This window comes from Notothenia rossii, assembly GCF_949606895.1.
Source record: "Notothenia rossii genome assembly, chromosome: 3".
NCBI lineage: Eukaryota > Metazoa > Chordata > Actinopteri > Perciformes > Nototheniidae > Notothenia > Notothenia rossii.
This window is the reverse complement of record NC_136901.1, coordinates 57,358,788-57,375,896: the sequence shown is the minus strand read 5'-3', so window position 1 is coordinate 57,375,896 and position 17,109 is coordinate 57,358,788. Positions and strand designations below refer to the sequence as shown.

Below are 17,109 nucleotides of genomic sequence, written 5' to 3'. Positions count from 1 at the left end.
GTCGTATAAAGGCTTATCTGAGCTTCACACCCAACATCTGCTGCTGAAATAAAAATAGTTTTGAGGTATAACTCAATACAAACTGGAAAGATGAGCAGAGTGAGGAGATTGCATGAGTATATTTCTATAAACTGTATCATAAATGTTGTTTTTCACTATATTTGATTTACACTCACAGATTTAGTAAATAGTGTTTTATTTGTATTTTGTTGCATCTCCAATTACTCTGGTATGGTGATAGAAATAGGTTTCCTTACAGGGGATTCCTTTAAAATGACACCAGAACAATGCATCTGATTTAAAAGCTATTCCTGATTCTTTTTAGTATTATTATTTTAGATGTTATCTCCTCAAACTATGATATCAAAGGCTACCCCAATTTACAAAATATTGTATGCATACTTCTTGATTGACACTAAGCTATCTTTGGCTCTTTGCTTTCCGTAACAAATGTACATTTCCTCTTTGTTGGACGAATAAAGGTATTCTGATTTCTTTGCAAAAATACACTACAATAAAAACCTTGCTGGCATTTTTGGGTATAGATGCCATATACGAAACATCTGAGCTTGTTGGTGGCCGTCTTGAACCTGCCTTCACACACACAATCTTTGCCTAACATTACAACCTGCTCCGCTGTGTGTCCAGCCTGCTCTCTGGGAATGAAATGATTTAGTTTGGTCATTTTTCGTCCCGCTTTAGCAGAGCGTTCCAGCACTTTCTAATTTACAGGAAATTTGAGAAAATTGTTCCATTCCATTTTCTCTGCCTGCTGTTTGTGTGTGTGTGTGTGTGTGTGTGTGTGTGTGTGTGTGTGTGTGTGTGTGTGTGTGTGTGTGTGTGTGTGTGTGTGTGTGTGTGTGTGTGTGTGTGTGTGTGTGTGTGTGTGTGTGTGTGTGTGTGTGTGTGTGTGTGTGTGTGTGTGTGTGTGTGTGTGTGTGTGTGTGTGTGTGTGTGTGTGTGTGTGTGTGTGTGTGTGTGTGTGTGTGTGTGTGTGTGTGCGTGTATATGCGTGCGTGCGTGCGTGCGTGTGTGTGCACGCTGATAGACATCAGAAAGCCAGATAGCTTAAGGCTGAAGGCATTAAGGGAGGAGAGGAGGACATTAATCTGAAGAAAATTAAAATCTGGAGCGGTGCATTTAGGATGGAGAGCGACCGCCACTTCTGATAAGAAGTGGTTAAGGAGAGCACAGATTTAGATAAATGGGCAGGAGAGAGGACTTGGAGAGGAGGAGGTAAGGAGAGGAGAGGTGGTGAGGAAATTTAGATTATGAGGAGAGTTAAGAAATGAAATGATGGAGGTAGAGAAGTGAGGAACAAATGGAAGAAAGAAAGGATTCAGGAGGAGAAATAAGGGAGGAGAGAATGAAAAGATGGAGGAAGAGAAGTGGGGAGATAAGCAGAGGGCAGATAGAAGGAGGAGGAAAAAAGGAATGAGGGGAGAAGTGAGAAGGAGAGAAGGGACTGAAAAGCAGAGAGAAAAAGAAGAAAGGAAGGAAGGAAGGAAGGAAGGAGAAAGTATGTGTGTGTGTGTGTGTGTGTGTGTGTGTGTGTGTGTGTGTGTGTGCGTGTGTGCGCGTGCGTGCATGCGTGCGTGCGTGCGTGCATGCGTGTGTGTGTGTTATGCAGCACATGTAGATAGCAGTGGCTCTATGGTCTCGAGCATCAATAACATCAGGTTATCTGCAGCATGGTCTGGTCACACACACACACACACACACACACACACACACACACACACACACACACACACACACACACACACACACACACACACACACACACACACAGTGAGTGATAGCGGTGCCACAGAGGTGGCTGTCTGAGGTTAGCAGAGCTGTGCTCAACAGAATGTTGTAGATTTAAGACTGCGACCAGTCGACAAGATGTGGAGCAGATTCTCTGCCGCTGGTCGGCACACAGCCTGGAGAGGATATCACATCTGTATATGATGCACTGGTGGTTCATTAGTGCATGCTGAATTTATATGCATCAAAATACAGACAGAAAGCAGACCTTAAGGGTGTGAAATGCTTTAAGAAAATCATTTTAAATTAGTTTATTTTCAAATACATAAATGTTTTTGTTAGAAATGTATAAATTATGTTGTAAGTTAATTTGGTATTTACACACATTAATAGATTTAACATGTGTATATGTAAATGTGTAGTACGTACATTGTCATATGTAAAGGTTACACTTTAGGTGAAAGTCGTGAAGATTAACTTTCACACAGGTATACACAGTATCATAGACTGTAAATATAAAGGTATGAACACTTAAAGTGAGACTACCACTACTTAGATTTAAAAATAGGTATATGACATCTTCTTTCCAAAATGAACTTTTGAGTAAGTACATATCCTTACCAAACCTAATACTCATTTTGAGATACACCTTTACTAAGCCCAACGCTCTAATCCCAACCCTACAACTGAGTAATAACACTAATGGGGTATGCTGATACAGCCTCACATGGTATGACCAGTGGCTAATAGTAGCTTATTTCTGAAAGCTTAGCACAGCAATTGCTGTGTAACTGATGTGATTGAGTACATTTTTACTGTTTGACAGTACGAAAAATGTTTAGAGTGCACAGAATAGTAGAAAGGAGCAAAATAAATACTAATTTCATCATTTTAATGATGCCATGAAGTTCAATATTTCAAACCTGCATCACAATGTCTGGTTTTACACTTTTACAAAAGATTACCTCGAGACTGCTCCTAGTACTAGCTTCCTGGTACTAGGATGGGTTAAAAGCATAGAACACATTTCACTGTGTGTGCCGTGTGCTCTGCATGTGAGTGAGGGTTAAAGAGGGGTTCATCCCTCCCAATTCTATTATATTCTAGATGAGGACCTATCATATTGACCTTATAATATAGTAACAATGTATTTTTCTTGTTTTTAAAGCATTACACTTGCAGTATTATAATGCAGCGTGTGTGTGTGTGTGTGTGTGTGTGTGTGTGTGTGTGTGTGTGTGTGTGTGAGTGTGTGTGTGTGTGTGTGTGTGTGTGTGTGTGTGTGTGTGTGTGTGTGTGTGTGTGTGTGTGTGTGTGTGTGTGTGTGTGTGTGTGTGTGTGTGTGTGTGTGTGTGTGTGTGTGTGTGTGTGTGTGTGTGTGTGTGTGTGCAGACAGAGTGTGAGCAGCTGTCTGACACCTCTTTAACACCACAGTCAGTGTTCGGACCACTTTATTCAGGAGGAAAGCTCCATAATGGATTGTGGGATCAGTCAGGTACTCTAAATGTGTGTTTGTCAGGTGGACTGACACCTCTAACACACACACACACACACACACACACACACACACACACACACACACACACACACACACACACACACACACACACACACACACACAATCACTCTTTCACATGGTCTACCAGGCTTGACTCTGGGCTTCAAAGCTTTGTTCTGAGTGATTGACTGGCCACTGACTGCATGACAGTGTGTGTGTGTGTGTGTGTGTGTGTGTGTGTGTGTGTGTGTGTGTGTGTGTGTGTGTGTGTGTGTGTGTGTGTGCGTGCGTGCGTGCGTGCGTGCGTGCGTGCGTGCGTGCGTGCGTGCGTGCGTGCGTGCGTGCGTGCGTGTGTGTGTGAGTGAGAGAGGACATTGTACTGGGTGTGAGAGAGTATACTTTAAAAGGAAGTCAGGTTGATCCAACAGGAAGCCAGTTTAAATATTCATTCCTTGGCTGGTTTACAGCCTTGAAAACGAAGCCTGAAGCTGCTCAGAGCACTGCTAGCTACATTTGAGCTAATAACTTTTAAGATTGTTTTATAGGTCTGTAAGAACAGTATGAAGAAAGCCATGATATTTCTTTTTATGTAACTTGTTCTTCAGGGCCCGTTTTTTTTCGTGGAGGTTAATGAGGAAGACATTACTACTTTTTTCACTCGGTGCGGTGTGCTCAGAACATTATGAGGTAAAAGTGAGAGCATGGGACCTGACAGCATGGTTTTGGACAGATTATTCAGTGAACTTGCTGGATAACAACGGACATTTTTTACTTTTCTATCAATTAGCCAGGAGTTTGCAGGGACTGATAGTCAGGAAACTTCAGTGGTCCTTGCGGCCCTGTATGTATCTATGTATTTGTGTAATTACCAACACATATGAAAGCTCAAGATCATTGCATGAAAGACAAATTACTAGCTTTAACTCCAGGGGACCTCCAACAACAAGAACTGGCCATCCTGGTCCCCCTCAGTACAATATACAACGTGAGCAAATTATGCACTGTTTATCACTTGGAATGAGTTGGCAAAGAACTGCAGTCTGCTTAGGAATCAACAGGAGCACACTGTACAGACACAGACAGCGGCTTGTAATTAGACCACTGACCTATGCAGGAATGTCTGATGAGGTTCTGGCTAACACTGTTCGCGAGATCCTTCAACCTACCCCTAATGCAGGGGAAAGGTATGTTTTAGCGAGTCTTCGGTCACGGCACATCAGAATACAACGTTGGCGTGTGAGACGCTGCCTGCAACAGCTTGACCCGGTTGGACGGGCTTTTCGCCGCCGTCGTGCAATTCGTCGAAGAGTTTACAATGTTCAAACTCCCAATCAATTATGGTGAGTATTGCATGACATTAAATTAATTTATGTGCCATGAATGCACAAGTAATATAGTAGATATTGCAAGTGGTAGAAACACATGACATTATTGCAAGTAGGCCTAAAATGCAAGTAAAACTTTAAAATACACTTATTATGTTTTGCTAGTCTTCCTCCACTGGAACTTTATTTTACGTAAAAAATATAAATACTTATATAATAGTCAATAAAGGATGTCCTTTATCATGTGCTTTTGTCTTAAACAACACTAACTGAGTTCATGCTGTGAAATAAAAAAGGGGTAATTTGGAAGGACTAATCCTTTGACTTCTAGAAGGGTAACCATGTGATGGACATTCTGGTTCTGTATTAACAATATTCATCATGGTTGCAATTTTATTTTTGTAAATATTGAATTTTTTTCTCCCTACAGGCATATAGACGGAAACCATAAACTGGTGAGATAGCGGATGGTGTTTCATGGATGTGTTGACGGCTTTAGTCGCACCATAATTTATTTGCAATGCCTCAATAACAGGGCATCCAGTGTTCTGGGACTGTTTTGTACTGGTGTACACAACTTTGGCCTTCCCTCAAGAGTACGCTGTGACCATGGCATGGAAAACACAGGGGTTGCCAGGTATTTGCTAGAGAGAAGGGGATTAAACAGAGGCAGTGTCATTGCGGGACGCAGTTTCCATAACCAGAGGATAGAACGGCTGTGGGCAGAGCTTAACAGAGTTGTCTCGTTCCACTTTAGTAACCTTTTTACTAGGGATGCACCGAATATTCGGCCGCCGAAAATTATCGGCCGAAAATGGTTAAAAAGGCCCTTTCGGCCGAAAGGGTTTTAGCACCGAAAAAATATCACCGAATGTCAGGGAACAGGGTTACGTTGGCAAGCTAACGTGTTGTTGTGATGACGTAATCAAAATGCGGCGACAAGCACGGCGCGCGACCATGCTCGCGGCTGGCTCACAGCCAACATGTCTGGCGCTTGGAGATATTTAAAAAATATCAGAGAAAGAGGCGCGGATTGCGATTTGTAAAACGTGTTCAGCTGACATTTCTCGAGGGGGTGTAACTGCAAAGACTTTCACCACTTCGGGATTACTCCACCACTTGAAATCAAAACACCCGGACAAATATGCGGAGTAAGATCAAATCACAAGCACTGACAGCGAGAGACTGTTCAGCGCTGCCTCTCATGTGCTTGATGAGAAGAGGAACAGACTTATGGCTGATAAATCAGAGAAGCTACTGTTCATTAAAAAGAACCTCCCACTTTTCCTTAATAAGTAGACAAGGCTGGCTTATCATAAGCTTATCTAGTTCTACATGTCTACTCTATACCCACTTTCATGAACAATTTTCATTGTGAGTTATAATTCAGCATCTCAGGTTATCATTAGGGGGAAATGACAGCAGCACAGTGTTCAATATATTGTACTTTCGGTATCTAAATGATACAATGTTGTTTACATTGCTCATGAGGACAGACCACCTTATTTGCAGATTCTTGAAATTGTAATTTAATTTGTAATTGATTGTGGATTTTGTATCCAGTTTTCACTTTATGTATCTTTATACAATGTTTACTACTTTGCTTATGAGGACAGACAGCCTTATTTACAGATTCTTGAAATTGAATTGTAATTTCATTTGTAAATAGTGTGGATTTATCCAGTTTGCACATTTGTATGCATGCACTTATAGGTGCATTTGTTGTTGTTGAAGGCCTGGCTGTTACAGTCTTTATTTACACTATTTTGTTGTAGGCCTACTGGCCTAGATGTTTATGCAGTTTTAAAGCACCTTGGCTTTGTTCTGAATGCACTTTGTTGTAGTTATCCTACAGAGAAAAGAAAATGCACTTGACTTGGAATTAGTGTACTGTATGCATTCAAAAGTGCTGAATAAATGTTTTATGGACCCATAATAGTGATTATTATTTAAGTTAAGTTTTGCCATAATCATGTCTTTTTCCATAATCAGGTAGCTGAACAACATTGGTAAAAAATGTATACATTATATATATATATATATATATTTCTATTAATCATTTTCGGCCTTTCGGCATTCGGTTTTCGGCCAACTGTTTCCTATTTTCGGTATCGGTTTCGGCCAAGAATTTCCCATTCAGTGCACCCCTACTTTTTACCTTCATGGAAAATGAGGGCATATTGGATTCTACGAATGACCTCCATTTGTTTTGTCTTCACTACATCTACCTGCCAAGAGTTCAAAGGTCAGCTGCTGAATTCCAAAATCAGTGGAACCACCATGGATTATCTACAATGGGTGGACAAACTCCTCTCCAACTCTGGCAGAGAGGAGTTCTAAACAGTGCTGGAGCTGGAAACTTGGCAATTGATGACATTTTTGAAGGAAACGAGACAGTTGGAGTCAATGAACACATCCCCTTACCATTAGTGACAGACAACAACATTGTGGTTCCTGTAAATGACTTTAATGTTAATGAAACCATGATGAACAGAATTGAAGAACTATTTGACCCGTTGAGTGATTATGGTAATCACGGCATATCATTTTTTTTTTGTTCTGTTGAATGTTCTTAGTGAACCGTAAACACTGGAAATGGTTCACACTTAAAGTAACAAAACAAGCACTATTTTCTTCTTTTTTTTTTTAAACACACTGAAAGTAACATTTATATATTTATGTGATTTGTTGCACCACTGGGCCAGAATACCTTAATGATGTGCCCAGTTACTCAATCAGCACTAATAAAGCAATGTACAATGGTTGATAAATAATAAAAGTGACTTTTAAAGAATAATGTTTTTTTGCACTTCGCTAAAAATAAAAAAATAAAATTGTTGTTCACATTGCTTCAAGAACCTGGCTGATACCTCCTGAACGAGGTAGATGGAACGAACATAATGTTCCCATTACTCTCTTCCAAAACCCTGTGTATTACCTAGTGCAAAGTCCATGCACTCTTTAAAATCATCATAAGTCTCAAGCAGCGGCAACTTCAGGCAGTTTATGCAAGTGTTCGCCATGGGCAGACGCTGTTTGGGGCTGGAGGGATGGCCATGCAGGAAATCAATTGATGGCTGAGGAGAGAAGCCAACTGGAGGGAATTACACTTGCACCTGTTGCAAAGGCAAGGATTTTCCCTAACTTTGGTGGTCCCTCTTGATCTAAAACACAGTAAAGCAAGCAAAACAATAATTACAATTTTAAACCATACCAAGCAAGTACAAAATACCATACAGAAAAAATATATTAGTAAAGAATGAAAGACAAAGAAACCAAACATGTGACAAGTAAGAGGATATTTTAAGACAGACAGAAAGGAAGAAAAAGGAAATAGAAACAAAGCAAGATTAAGGAAAAAGGCAGACAATGAAAAGAGTAATGTCAAAGTGGCATTATGTTGTAGCAAGTCTTTGCACACTAAGTGATCAACATCATTGGAGACAGTATTACATCTATCAGCAGTATTAACCTTCCACATCCTGCAGGTAGTCCCTCAAAAAGGGTACCACAACTTCCTCTGTCCTTCTTTTGTTGCTTCCCACTTCAGACAGCAGGATATGGAAAAGATGGTCCATTACGTCAGCAGTGAGAGCCGATGGTTCGTGGCACATCAAAGGCCGGAAACTTTCTGGATGCATTTTAATTGCATCTAGAACGCCAAGGACCTTTAGCCCCTCCTTAAATCTACAGTATACAAATGAGGGTCAAGAGAAGAATTTGTGTGAACAATTGTGTTAGCTAATAGTAAAGAACTAAAGAGATAACTTCCATCACCATTGCAGAAAAATAGCTTGAAAATAAAAAATGTCCATCAGAGATCAGTATGAAATCTAAGAGGGCAAAAACAAAGTTTGATGTTTGTGACAATCTTTAATTAATATGCTCAGACTTGCCAAACAATTGGGAAAATCAAGTACATGTAATTTGTTAGAAAATACATACTTCAGAGCTTCATTTACAGGGAGTAATATGTTTCTGACCACATTAACTGATTTGATTGTGTTTATTTTATTCTTACACAGCCCTATTTTATAAGGAACAATCTCTTTCCAATACAAATATACACGTTCAAACATTTTTCTTGTTGTATCTTTGTTTGAAAAAAAGGTTTAAAATATAGTCAGCTTTAGCTTTTTTGTTAGCACCTAAATGATATCACTAATTTGGTTTATAGGCAATAGTGTTGCACAAACCTTTGAAATGCTCCTGCAACTCTGTGGACCACCTGGAACATGGTAATGTCTTGGACCAACAGGTCTTCTATGGATTTCAACGGCCTGAGACACCCTGCATTTGCAAGAATATCTTGCAGTGGTTCTGTGGTGTGTAAGAGGTCATTCAAAGAAGAACATTCTGACACCTAAAAACAAAACAAAAAAGGAAGTTTGAGATGAGCTGCTGCTTGCATGGAAAGTAGACAAGTGTAGCCGAGTGCAGTCGGGGGAGGAACCACAAAGCATGGGTCAAGTCAAACAGCTTAGGCTCGACTCAACTGCAACGGCAGAAGTAGCGCCTTTACTGCGGATTAAGTTCTTATCAACAACAAATACTACAAAAGAGGCATGAATCTAAGAAACCAGATATATACCACAAATATCTTGCTGTTTTACCAGAGCAGTAAATATTTTCTCTTGGTGACACAATTAACCTAAACCTGTACATAAAGATTGCAGCATAATGCTGAAAAATTATAACGAAAGTAACGTAATTATTCCGCAGCCAATTGCAGAATTTCAGCAAGACTTTGAGATGAGCTAGAATTGCACAGTTACGACCAATGAGCCTATAGCATTTGCAGGGGATTTTGAGGCAGACAGGTATGTGACATATCTGTTTCGCTAAAAATAGTGGTTTAAATTCTGAACATATTTGACTGGCTGATTATAACTCAGTGCTATATCCATTTATGTTAGACACCCAAGATTACTGAGGAAAACAAATATTGTTTCTATTATTATTTACATTTTTGTGGTCAAGCTGTGGCATTAATATTGAATGAAATATAGTCAAGATTTGCATATTCCAATATATTTACAATGCATTTACCTTTTTAACCTTTTCATAAAGGTCAGCGTCAACAATGTCCTCCAAGTCAGGCTTAATTTAGGAGTGCCCACCAACAAGACATGAATACAGTGTTGGTGCAAGGAATCCTGGTGGAGGACCCCCATGAACAAGGCTAACAGCAATGGCCTGTCAAGCAATGAAATACCGATCTTCTCTTAAAGCTGGAGAAAAATTTGATTTATGAAAAAACACAGTATTAAAAGAATGGGAAAAATATTTCACTAAAGGGCTGTGATCATAAGGAGTCCGAATAAATTAATACACATCGGCCAAATATATCACACTTACCAGTACTGTGTAGAGCAGGGGTGGGCAATTATTTTTTCCATGGGGCCACATGAGAAACAAAAAATATTGTGGAGGGCCGGGCCAAAAGGCTGAACTCAATTCTGCATAATATTAATTGTATTTCTTTATAAAAAGCAGTAAATAGCATTGTTTTGAGAAGCTGGTAAGAGTATATGTTATAGTTGAGCAATGAAAAAGTGAGGTTGCCTTACAAAAAATGAATTTATTCAATCAAATTTCCCAAAACAATGGTAAACAAAATGTGAACGTTTTTCACCATTTCTGACTCATATTAGTGAACATTTTCAGTCGCATTCACTACAAAACACATTTTGAGTTTCATATACTGTTGGAAAGTTGTGTAAAGTTTCTTAGCATTCTTAAGACATCACAACATTGTCTTTGTGCTCCAAACATTCAGCAAGACACATCATATTGAACTGTCACTGAACATCACTGAACTGTGATTTTGAGAAAAGGCTTCCAAAGAAAGTGTCCCAGTTCACTGCTAGTTGGTTCCTTTACATGCCTACATTTGTAGTCTAACCACCTCATTTGGTGTTTTTAAGTTCTTTTTTCTTGTTCAGTGAGAGAAATCTAGTCTCTGCTGGGCTTTAACGAGTGCATCGAAGTCAGGTTGAATGTCTGAGGTGGAGATGCGAAGCACAGCTGACAGATGATCATCAGTGAGAGAGGATCTATACCTGGATTTCATAAACTTCATCTTTGAAAATGTTTGTTCACATATGTAGGTAGAGCCAAAGAGAACCAACATCTTCTGAGCATGTCTCCTCATGTTTGGAAAGTTCTCCTCCTCGAGAGAAGAGTAGAAATCCAGCAGAGATCCTGACTTAAAGCGCTCTGCCAGTACTGCATCAGACTGCAGGTCAATGAGTTCCAGCTGAACATCACTGGGTGCATTATCCATACTGCAGGTAAAGGGAGAGGAAATCATGAGCATTTCATCCTCGATTGTTCGGAGATCTTCAAATCGCCTTGAAAACTCACCATGCAATGCTCCTAACATGGATGAGTACCTGCGGAGGTGATCAGCTGATGGTGTGACTTCTTTCAGGGTTTGCATGTGAGTGAGAGTGTTGCTCTCCAGTTGGCTTGAAAGAAACTGCATCTTTCTCATGAAAGCCTTCACCAGGCTGTGCATTTCATGAACAAAAAGGCCCTTGCCTTGCAGTTTGGTGTTCAGTTCATTCATCAGTGCAGTCACATCAACAGCAAATGCAAAATCTGCCATCCAGTCCTCGTCTGAGAGCTCTGGGATGTCTTTGCCTTTCTTCTCACAAAACTCTTGAATCTCTGTTTCAGGTCCCAAACTCTTTTTAGCACTTTGCCCAGGCTGAGCCATCTGACAGCTGTGTGGTAGCCGATGTCACTATGCTCAGTCTCATGCTCCTCCAAAAGTGCAACAAACTGTCTGTGATTCAATGCCCGTGCCCTGATGAAGTTTACTATTTTAGTAACAACATCAATAAAATGGTGAATTTTTAGCACTGACTTGCACAACACATGTTGGTGTATAATACAATGCAAAAATACCAATTTCTGATCTGCGTCGATTTCAGTCACTTTATCTTGCATACGTTTCAAAAGTCCAACATTTTTACCTGTAAGATTTGGACAACCGTCTGTTGTGACACCTGCCAGTCTGTCCCATTTCAGTCCCAGCGTGTCCATGCACGCATTTACCTCCGTGAACAGATCGCTCCCTGTCGTCGTCCCTTTCATCGGCCGCATTGCTGCCAGCTCCTCCGTAATCTTGAAGTCCGGCGTTATCCCACGGACAAATACGAGTAACTGCGCTGTGTCGCGGACATCACAGCTCTCGTCCAAAGGCAAGGAGATAAAGTCAAAACTTGCCACTTCATGTTGCAGCTGAAGCTCCAGATTCCCCGCAATGTCCTCGATCCTTCTCGTCACGGTTCGCCTGGACAGCGGGACTTGCTCAAAGGCTTCTTTTTTTTCAGGGCATATTAGTGCTGCATAGTCCACTAAGCACTCTTTGACAAACTCCCCCTCTGAGAATGGCTTACTGTGTTTAGCTATTTTGTGGGATATCACGAAGCTGGTCTTGGTTGCTGCATCCTTGGATGTGTGAAGCTTGGTAAAAAAGCCTTGCTGCTTTTGCAGCTTAGCTAGCAAAGCGTTCGATGTGCGCGCCCTTTCAGCATCAGTCAAGTTTTTGTATTTCTCCGCGTGTTTCGTCTCGTAATGCCGACTCAAATTGTAGTCCTTGAACACGGCGATCTGCTCCCCGCAAACTAAACACACGGCTTTACCTCCGACTTCAGTAAATAAATACTTAGCAGTCCAATTTTTGTTGAAAACCCTACATTCGGCATCTACCTTTCTTTTTTTAGCATCAGCTGACATTTTTGAGCGCTAAAGTCGTCTTGTGACAATTATCCAATAACGCGCACGTCTTGATTTGACGTATTGCGTCATTATGTACGTGAATAAAAAACAACTTCAAAATAAAAGCATTGCAGCTTTAGTCCATGCATGAGGTAAAATGAGAAAATATGTTTATTTTGTAATTTCCAATTAACCTTACACGGGCCGGTCAGAGTCAACCAAAGGGCCGTATGTGGCCCGGGGGCCGTACAGTGCCCAGGTCTGGTGTAGAGCCAAGTTCAATTTGCTGTCCCTTCCTTCAAACATTGGTGACAGTGCCAATGCTTCCATAAGGAGTCTTAAAAACTCTCTCCTTGGGCCACCGAGGTCCACAGCCTCTTCATCTATTCCCAAGTCATCGGAAAACTTGACGAACATCTGGGATGCAGGATTGTAGGAAAGTCGTTTGAAGCCACGAACAGCACCATCCAGAACTGCCAACCTATTTATGTTAAACTTGCATCTTTGGTTTGTGTCAATTTTGGATGCAAGATCGAGGAGCACTTCCTGTGAAGACTTGGTGTTTGCGATTCCCCTGTAGAAAGAAAAGAATGTTTTAGGATAGGGATAAGAGCATACTTTTCAACAAAATAACCCCCATTGCACACCTAAAGGATTTTACAAGTGGAAAATGGCTAGTGGCTGGTGTGCCTATAAGTCAATATTGTAAAAAGTCCTATCAGATTCACTTCATGCTCACCCTGTTCCTGTTTATCTTTAATTACTGCACTATTTTTATCACCCACTCACTTACATATGACTCTGAAGACTGGCCATAATCGCTTGGTTTAACTCCTCATCATCAGATGAATGGTCAGAGATGGAACCCATGATCGAGAGGTAGGTAGTATAGTCATCAACTGCACTGCGCTGGGTCTCTCTGGCCATAATGCCACTCGATTCTTGCTCAACTGCACTGCGCTGGGTCTCTCTTGCCATGCTGCCACTGGATTCTTGCTCAACTGCACTGGCCTGGGTTTTTGTGGTTATTCTTCCACTTGAAGATTGCTGCTCTGCCCCGGCTCGGTTTGCTCTGCCACTTCTTGTGAAAGGATAACTAGAAACCAGTGGTGCTGATGCTATGTGGTTTCCTCTAGCCCTTGTCACACAGTCAGGGGTAGCCTGAGTGGAAATGTGCTGTTCACTGGATGTGGATTGTGTGTCTGCCATCATACAATCCTCTGAGTCTGAGCTGTCCAACTAAAACAAAACATACAAACAAAAATGTGAACAAATAATTAAAAAACATAATATAAGGGGTTAAGTTCATTGGGAAAACAAGAAACCTCTGTGCTACAAACAAATGACAAAAAAATAAGTATCGCTTCATATCGTTTGAAATTGGTTACCGTATTTTGAAGCATGCTTGATGGCCTGATGTACACTGCCTTTGACTTGAACACTTTGTGAATTAGAAAGCCATTCAGTTCCTGTCCCTCACGCAGCTTTGGTGAAACAAGTTTGTTTCCACATGGCATCAAAAGTTCAATACTGAAAAAAAAGAGCAAAATACAAATACATACAATTATTCTGAAGCAATCAACTCATGAACAATACCAGACATAGCCTAAATATTCAGACAATACCTGACTCCCTCTGGAATGTTGTCCTTGAATGCTTCCCTTAGCTCAGCAATGAATGTCCTGCAGTCCCAGATTTTCTTAATCTCGAAGGCATTTAAAATAAAGCCTTTTTGATGAAGCCTTCTCTTTGTTTTGTGCTTACAAACTGCATCCCATTCAGGATGAGGTAACATAATTACATCCTTGGTGAAGGTGGGGTGATTTTGGACAGTGCCAGAGGTCCTAAAAAATAAAGCATCATTATTGTTAGATAGATAGATTAGATAGATACTCTGTAGATCCTGAGGGAAATGTTGACATCCAGTAGCAATATACATGCAAACTAAACAACAAAAACAACAACCCCCCACCCCACCCCACCCCACACCCAAACAATAAAAACACTTGCAATATTAGATTAAACAAAATAGTAAAAGAGAACTGAAAAACTGAAAATTAAATTAAATCTGTAACAATTAAGTAAAAACTTTATGTGAGAAACAATACAGCAGGGCCTGAGAGTGTATTATCATTAGTAGTAAGAGTACCAGTCGCAATTACAAGGGCACACCGTTATCCCCAACCGTTAATGTATCGAAATTAAGCTTATGGTCTGAATAAGGGTTCCTGCAGGTTTCAAAAACTCAAATGCAAGACCACTTTGAATAAAATGTAATACCTATTTCACGGCAAGAAAGTATGAAGGAAAATTGCAATGAAAGAAGAAATAAGTAAACATATTCACGTTCAATATAATTGCATGATTGGTGTTTGGCTACGGTATTTAGCGTCCAAACTCCACTTTTAGGGTTGACGCAGACCCAAGGTTATGTTGTTGCGGGAGCTGAATTACTGGGTAACATTACACTGGACACGCGTGATGCTCGCGAAGAATTGGCGAACACAGAGGACATGGCAGGCGTTTGTTGTTTACTCCTTACCTGGGTCTTATGTTTCGCTTACTACGTGTGTGATTCCAAAAGCCTTTACAGACTAGCATAAGGTGCAGCGGGCTTCCAACACATTCCCCTCCACTAGTTTCAACCAAGCACTAAATTCCCCTTTCTCCAACCATATTTGGTTAAACTTACACTTCCCCATAATGTTCATAAAAAGATGTGAAGATACCTCCGGCTCTGACTGACACTAGCTAAAGCTTGGTTGCTAGTTACTAGCTGGGTGCTCTCCAATAAGGGGCCAGGGGATGTAAAGTTATTGCAGCAAGTTATAGGTCCATGTTGATTTATTTCCATATAAATAATTTGGGGGGAACTGCAACACAGAAGTACCTTCCAAATCCGTTTGAAGACCTATTAAATCATATTGAAGACCTTTCTTGATTTTTAAAATCATATTTAAGGGCTTAAATTCTGATTATTAAATGTAAGACTTTTTAAGACTCCGCGGGAACCCCGTGATTATTCTCGGTTCTAACATTTGACTGCCTCGCTATAGTAGGCTAAGAAGCGTTAGCTTCAAGCAGTAAGAAGCGTAGGCTTCAATCAACAACAAGACAAGATATTAAAATGACCACGGTTAACATTTAAAAAATAAATGTACCTCTTCCTTGACTTTGCATTCCATCCCCCAAAATACTGCTGAGTTTGATATCGGGGTTGCAGCACTTGGTTCAGGTTGGCGCCTAATGAGGCTCCACCGCCACTCCCTGATGCACCTGATCCGCGTCTGAAGGCCCGCTGCAATTCCTCGTCAACGCTCGCACTAGAATTGCCTACTGTGGACGACGTCGACTGTCGTCTTTGATCCATCATTCCTGACAAAATTTGGAGAAGGCCTATCTAAAATATTAGTTAAGAGGCCTATGTAGACCCTCCAGAAAAATGCGATTCTGCGATCGCAGAATTTACCGCATAATCAGCCAAATGGCGCAGATTTTTAAAAAGCCGCATATTTATCAAAAGGCCGCATAATCCCCGCATTTTTCCACACAAAGTTGAGAAGAAAAAAAAGTTAACTCGTCTTGACGTGACGTGATCAGCTCGCGCATCACAGAATGTAAACAACACTGTATAGAGCTCATTTACCAACGAACATTTCTACTAAAGACCGGGCAAAAAGTGGGGGGAAACTATTCTGCACCCCGTGCAACTGTGTGTTGCAGCATAAGAGAAAATCGACGGTGGCGACCCACTTTCATTCATTCAAACATTCGAAAATGCTTTCTGCTGCTGCGGACAAGAAAGCCATTCAACTCCCGTTCACCGAGGGATCAACCTCCAAAACCCTTTCGAGGGCTACAAGAAACGAAGTGAGTAGCCTACAAGATTGAAGCTGGTCAGATAACGAACGAGTAAATTAAAACAGAATGAGGCGGAGAAGTGTGTGTGTGTGTGTGTGGGGGGGGGGTGGTGTGTGTGTGAGATTAAAATAGCCCAATTGCTTTTACAATAAATAAACATTGAATGTGTTTAATTGAATAGTAAAGGGGTTTAACGTTAGTGGCAGGTTGTGTGTGAGAAAGAATAAATAAGACAGCCCAATATTTAAAAAAATTGTTATTCTTTTCCCCCGCATATTTAGCATATTTCGCAACTTTCGGCATATTTCCTAACTTCCCGCAATTTCACCGCATAAAATCACATAAAACCCCGCATGTTTAATCGCATAATCAAGGATTTTAGCCCGCATAATCAAGGAATTTAGCCTGCATAATCAAGGATTTTTGCCCGCGTTTTTCTGGAGGGTCTACCTATGGCTTCATTAAGTCGCTCCCTTTACACCATTTTCTCATCTCACAATGGCGCTATGTGGGGGTGGGCGGATTCCGTCAAACAAAAAACGTAGAGCCAATCAGGAACTGAGAATTTAGTCCATCTTCCGTTTCAATCATACTCACTTCCTTTTCAATCATAGTCTCTCACACACACAACTATTCTTATGCACACACCCTATCATTCTGTTTTATACACATACCTATAGTCATTCACATTAACTATTATTACTTCTTATATAAGCTATTATTCTGCCTTTCATTCACTGCTATTCCGTTTTACATATACAACTATTGTTATTAAAGAGCAACTTCCAGGTTAAAGACACCTGTGAATAAATGTGTAGGACAATGATGAATACACTAGATTTTCATAAAAATATACAGAAATATACACTACAGTGACATCTGGCGTCGTTTTTGTAAGAAATGTTCACTTCCACACACACACACACACACAATCACTCTTTCACATGG

General features: G+C 40.6%; 1 protein-coding gene and 1 long non-coding RNA gene across 3 annotated transcripts; both read right to left on the bottom strand.

Annotated features, from left to right (window-relative positions):
- Nucleotides 1-6,565: 6,565 nt before the first annotated feature.
- On the bottom strand, nucleotides 6,566-8,238 carry LOC307034489. The gene is made up of 2 exons (XR_013806936.1): nucleotides 8,045-8,238; nucleotides 6,566-7,736 (listed from the first exon to the last, which is right to left on the bottom strand). It is a non-coding gene; the product is annotated as an uncharacterized lncRNA (long non-coding RNA).
- Nucleotides 8,239-11,756: 3,518 nt separating this feature from the next.
- On the bottom strand, nucleotides 11,757-13,819 carry LOC307032286 (uncharacterized protein). Of its 2 annotated transcripts, none has more exons than XR_013806216.1 (2): nucleotides 13,689-13,819; nucleotides 11,757-12,874 (listed from the first exon to the last, which is right to left on the bottom strand). XR_013806216.1 is itself a non-coding variant. In XM_079670147.1 (2 exons), exons 1-2 carry the CDS (start codon nucleotides 13,276-13,278, stop codon nucleotides 12,496-12,498), a joined length of 564 nt encoding a protein of 187 aa, XP_079526273.1. In that variant the 5' UTR covers nucleotides 13,279-13,501; the 3' UTR covers nucleotides 11,757-12,495. The 2 variants fall into 2 exon arrangements, 1 of the variants encoding a protein (XP_079526273.1); XM_079670147.1 differs by lacking the exon at nucleotides 13,689-13,819 and adding an exon at nucleotides 13,094-13,501.
- Nucleotides 13,820-17,109: the final 3,290 nt, after the last annotated feature.

Bases quoted from the DNA above. Each gene is read 5' to 3' on its own strand.
- LOC307032286 (XM_079670147.1), bottom strand. From the start codon at position 13,278: ATGGCAAGAGAGACCCAGCGCAGTGCAGTTGAGCAAGAATCGAGTGGC. The intron at 12,875-13,093 runs GTAAGTGAGTGG...TTCTTTCTACAG, and splicing joins GCCAGTCTTCAGAGTCATAT to GGGAATCGCAAACACCAAGT.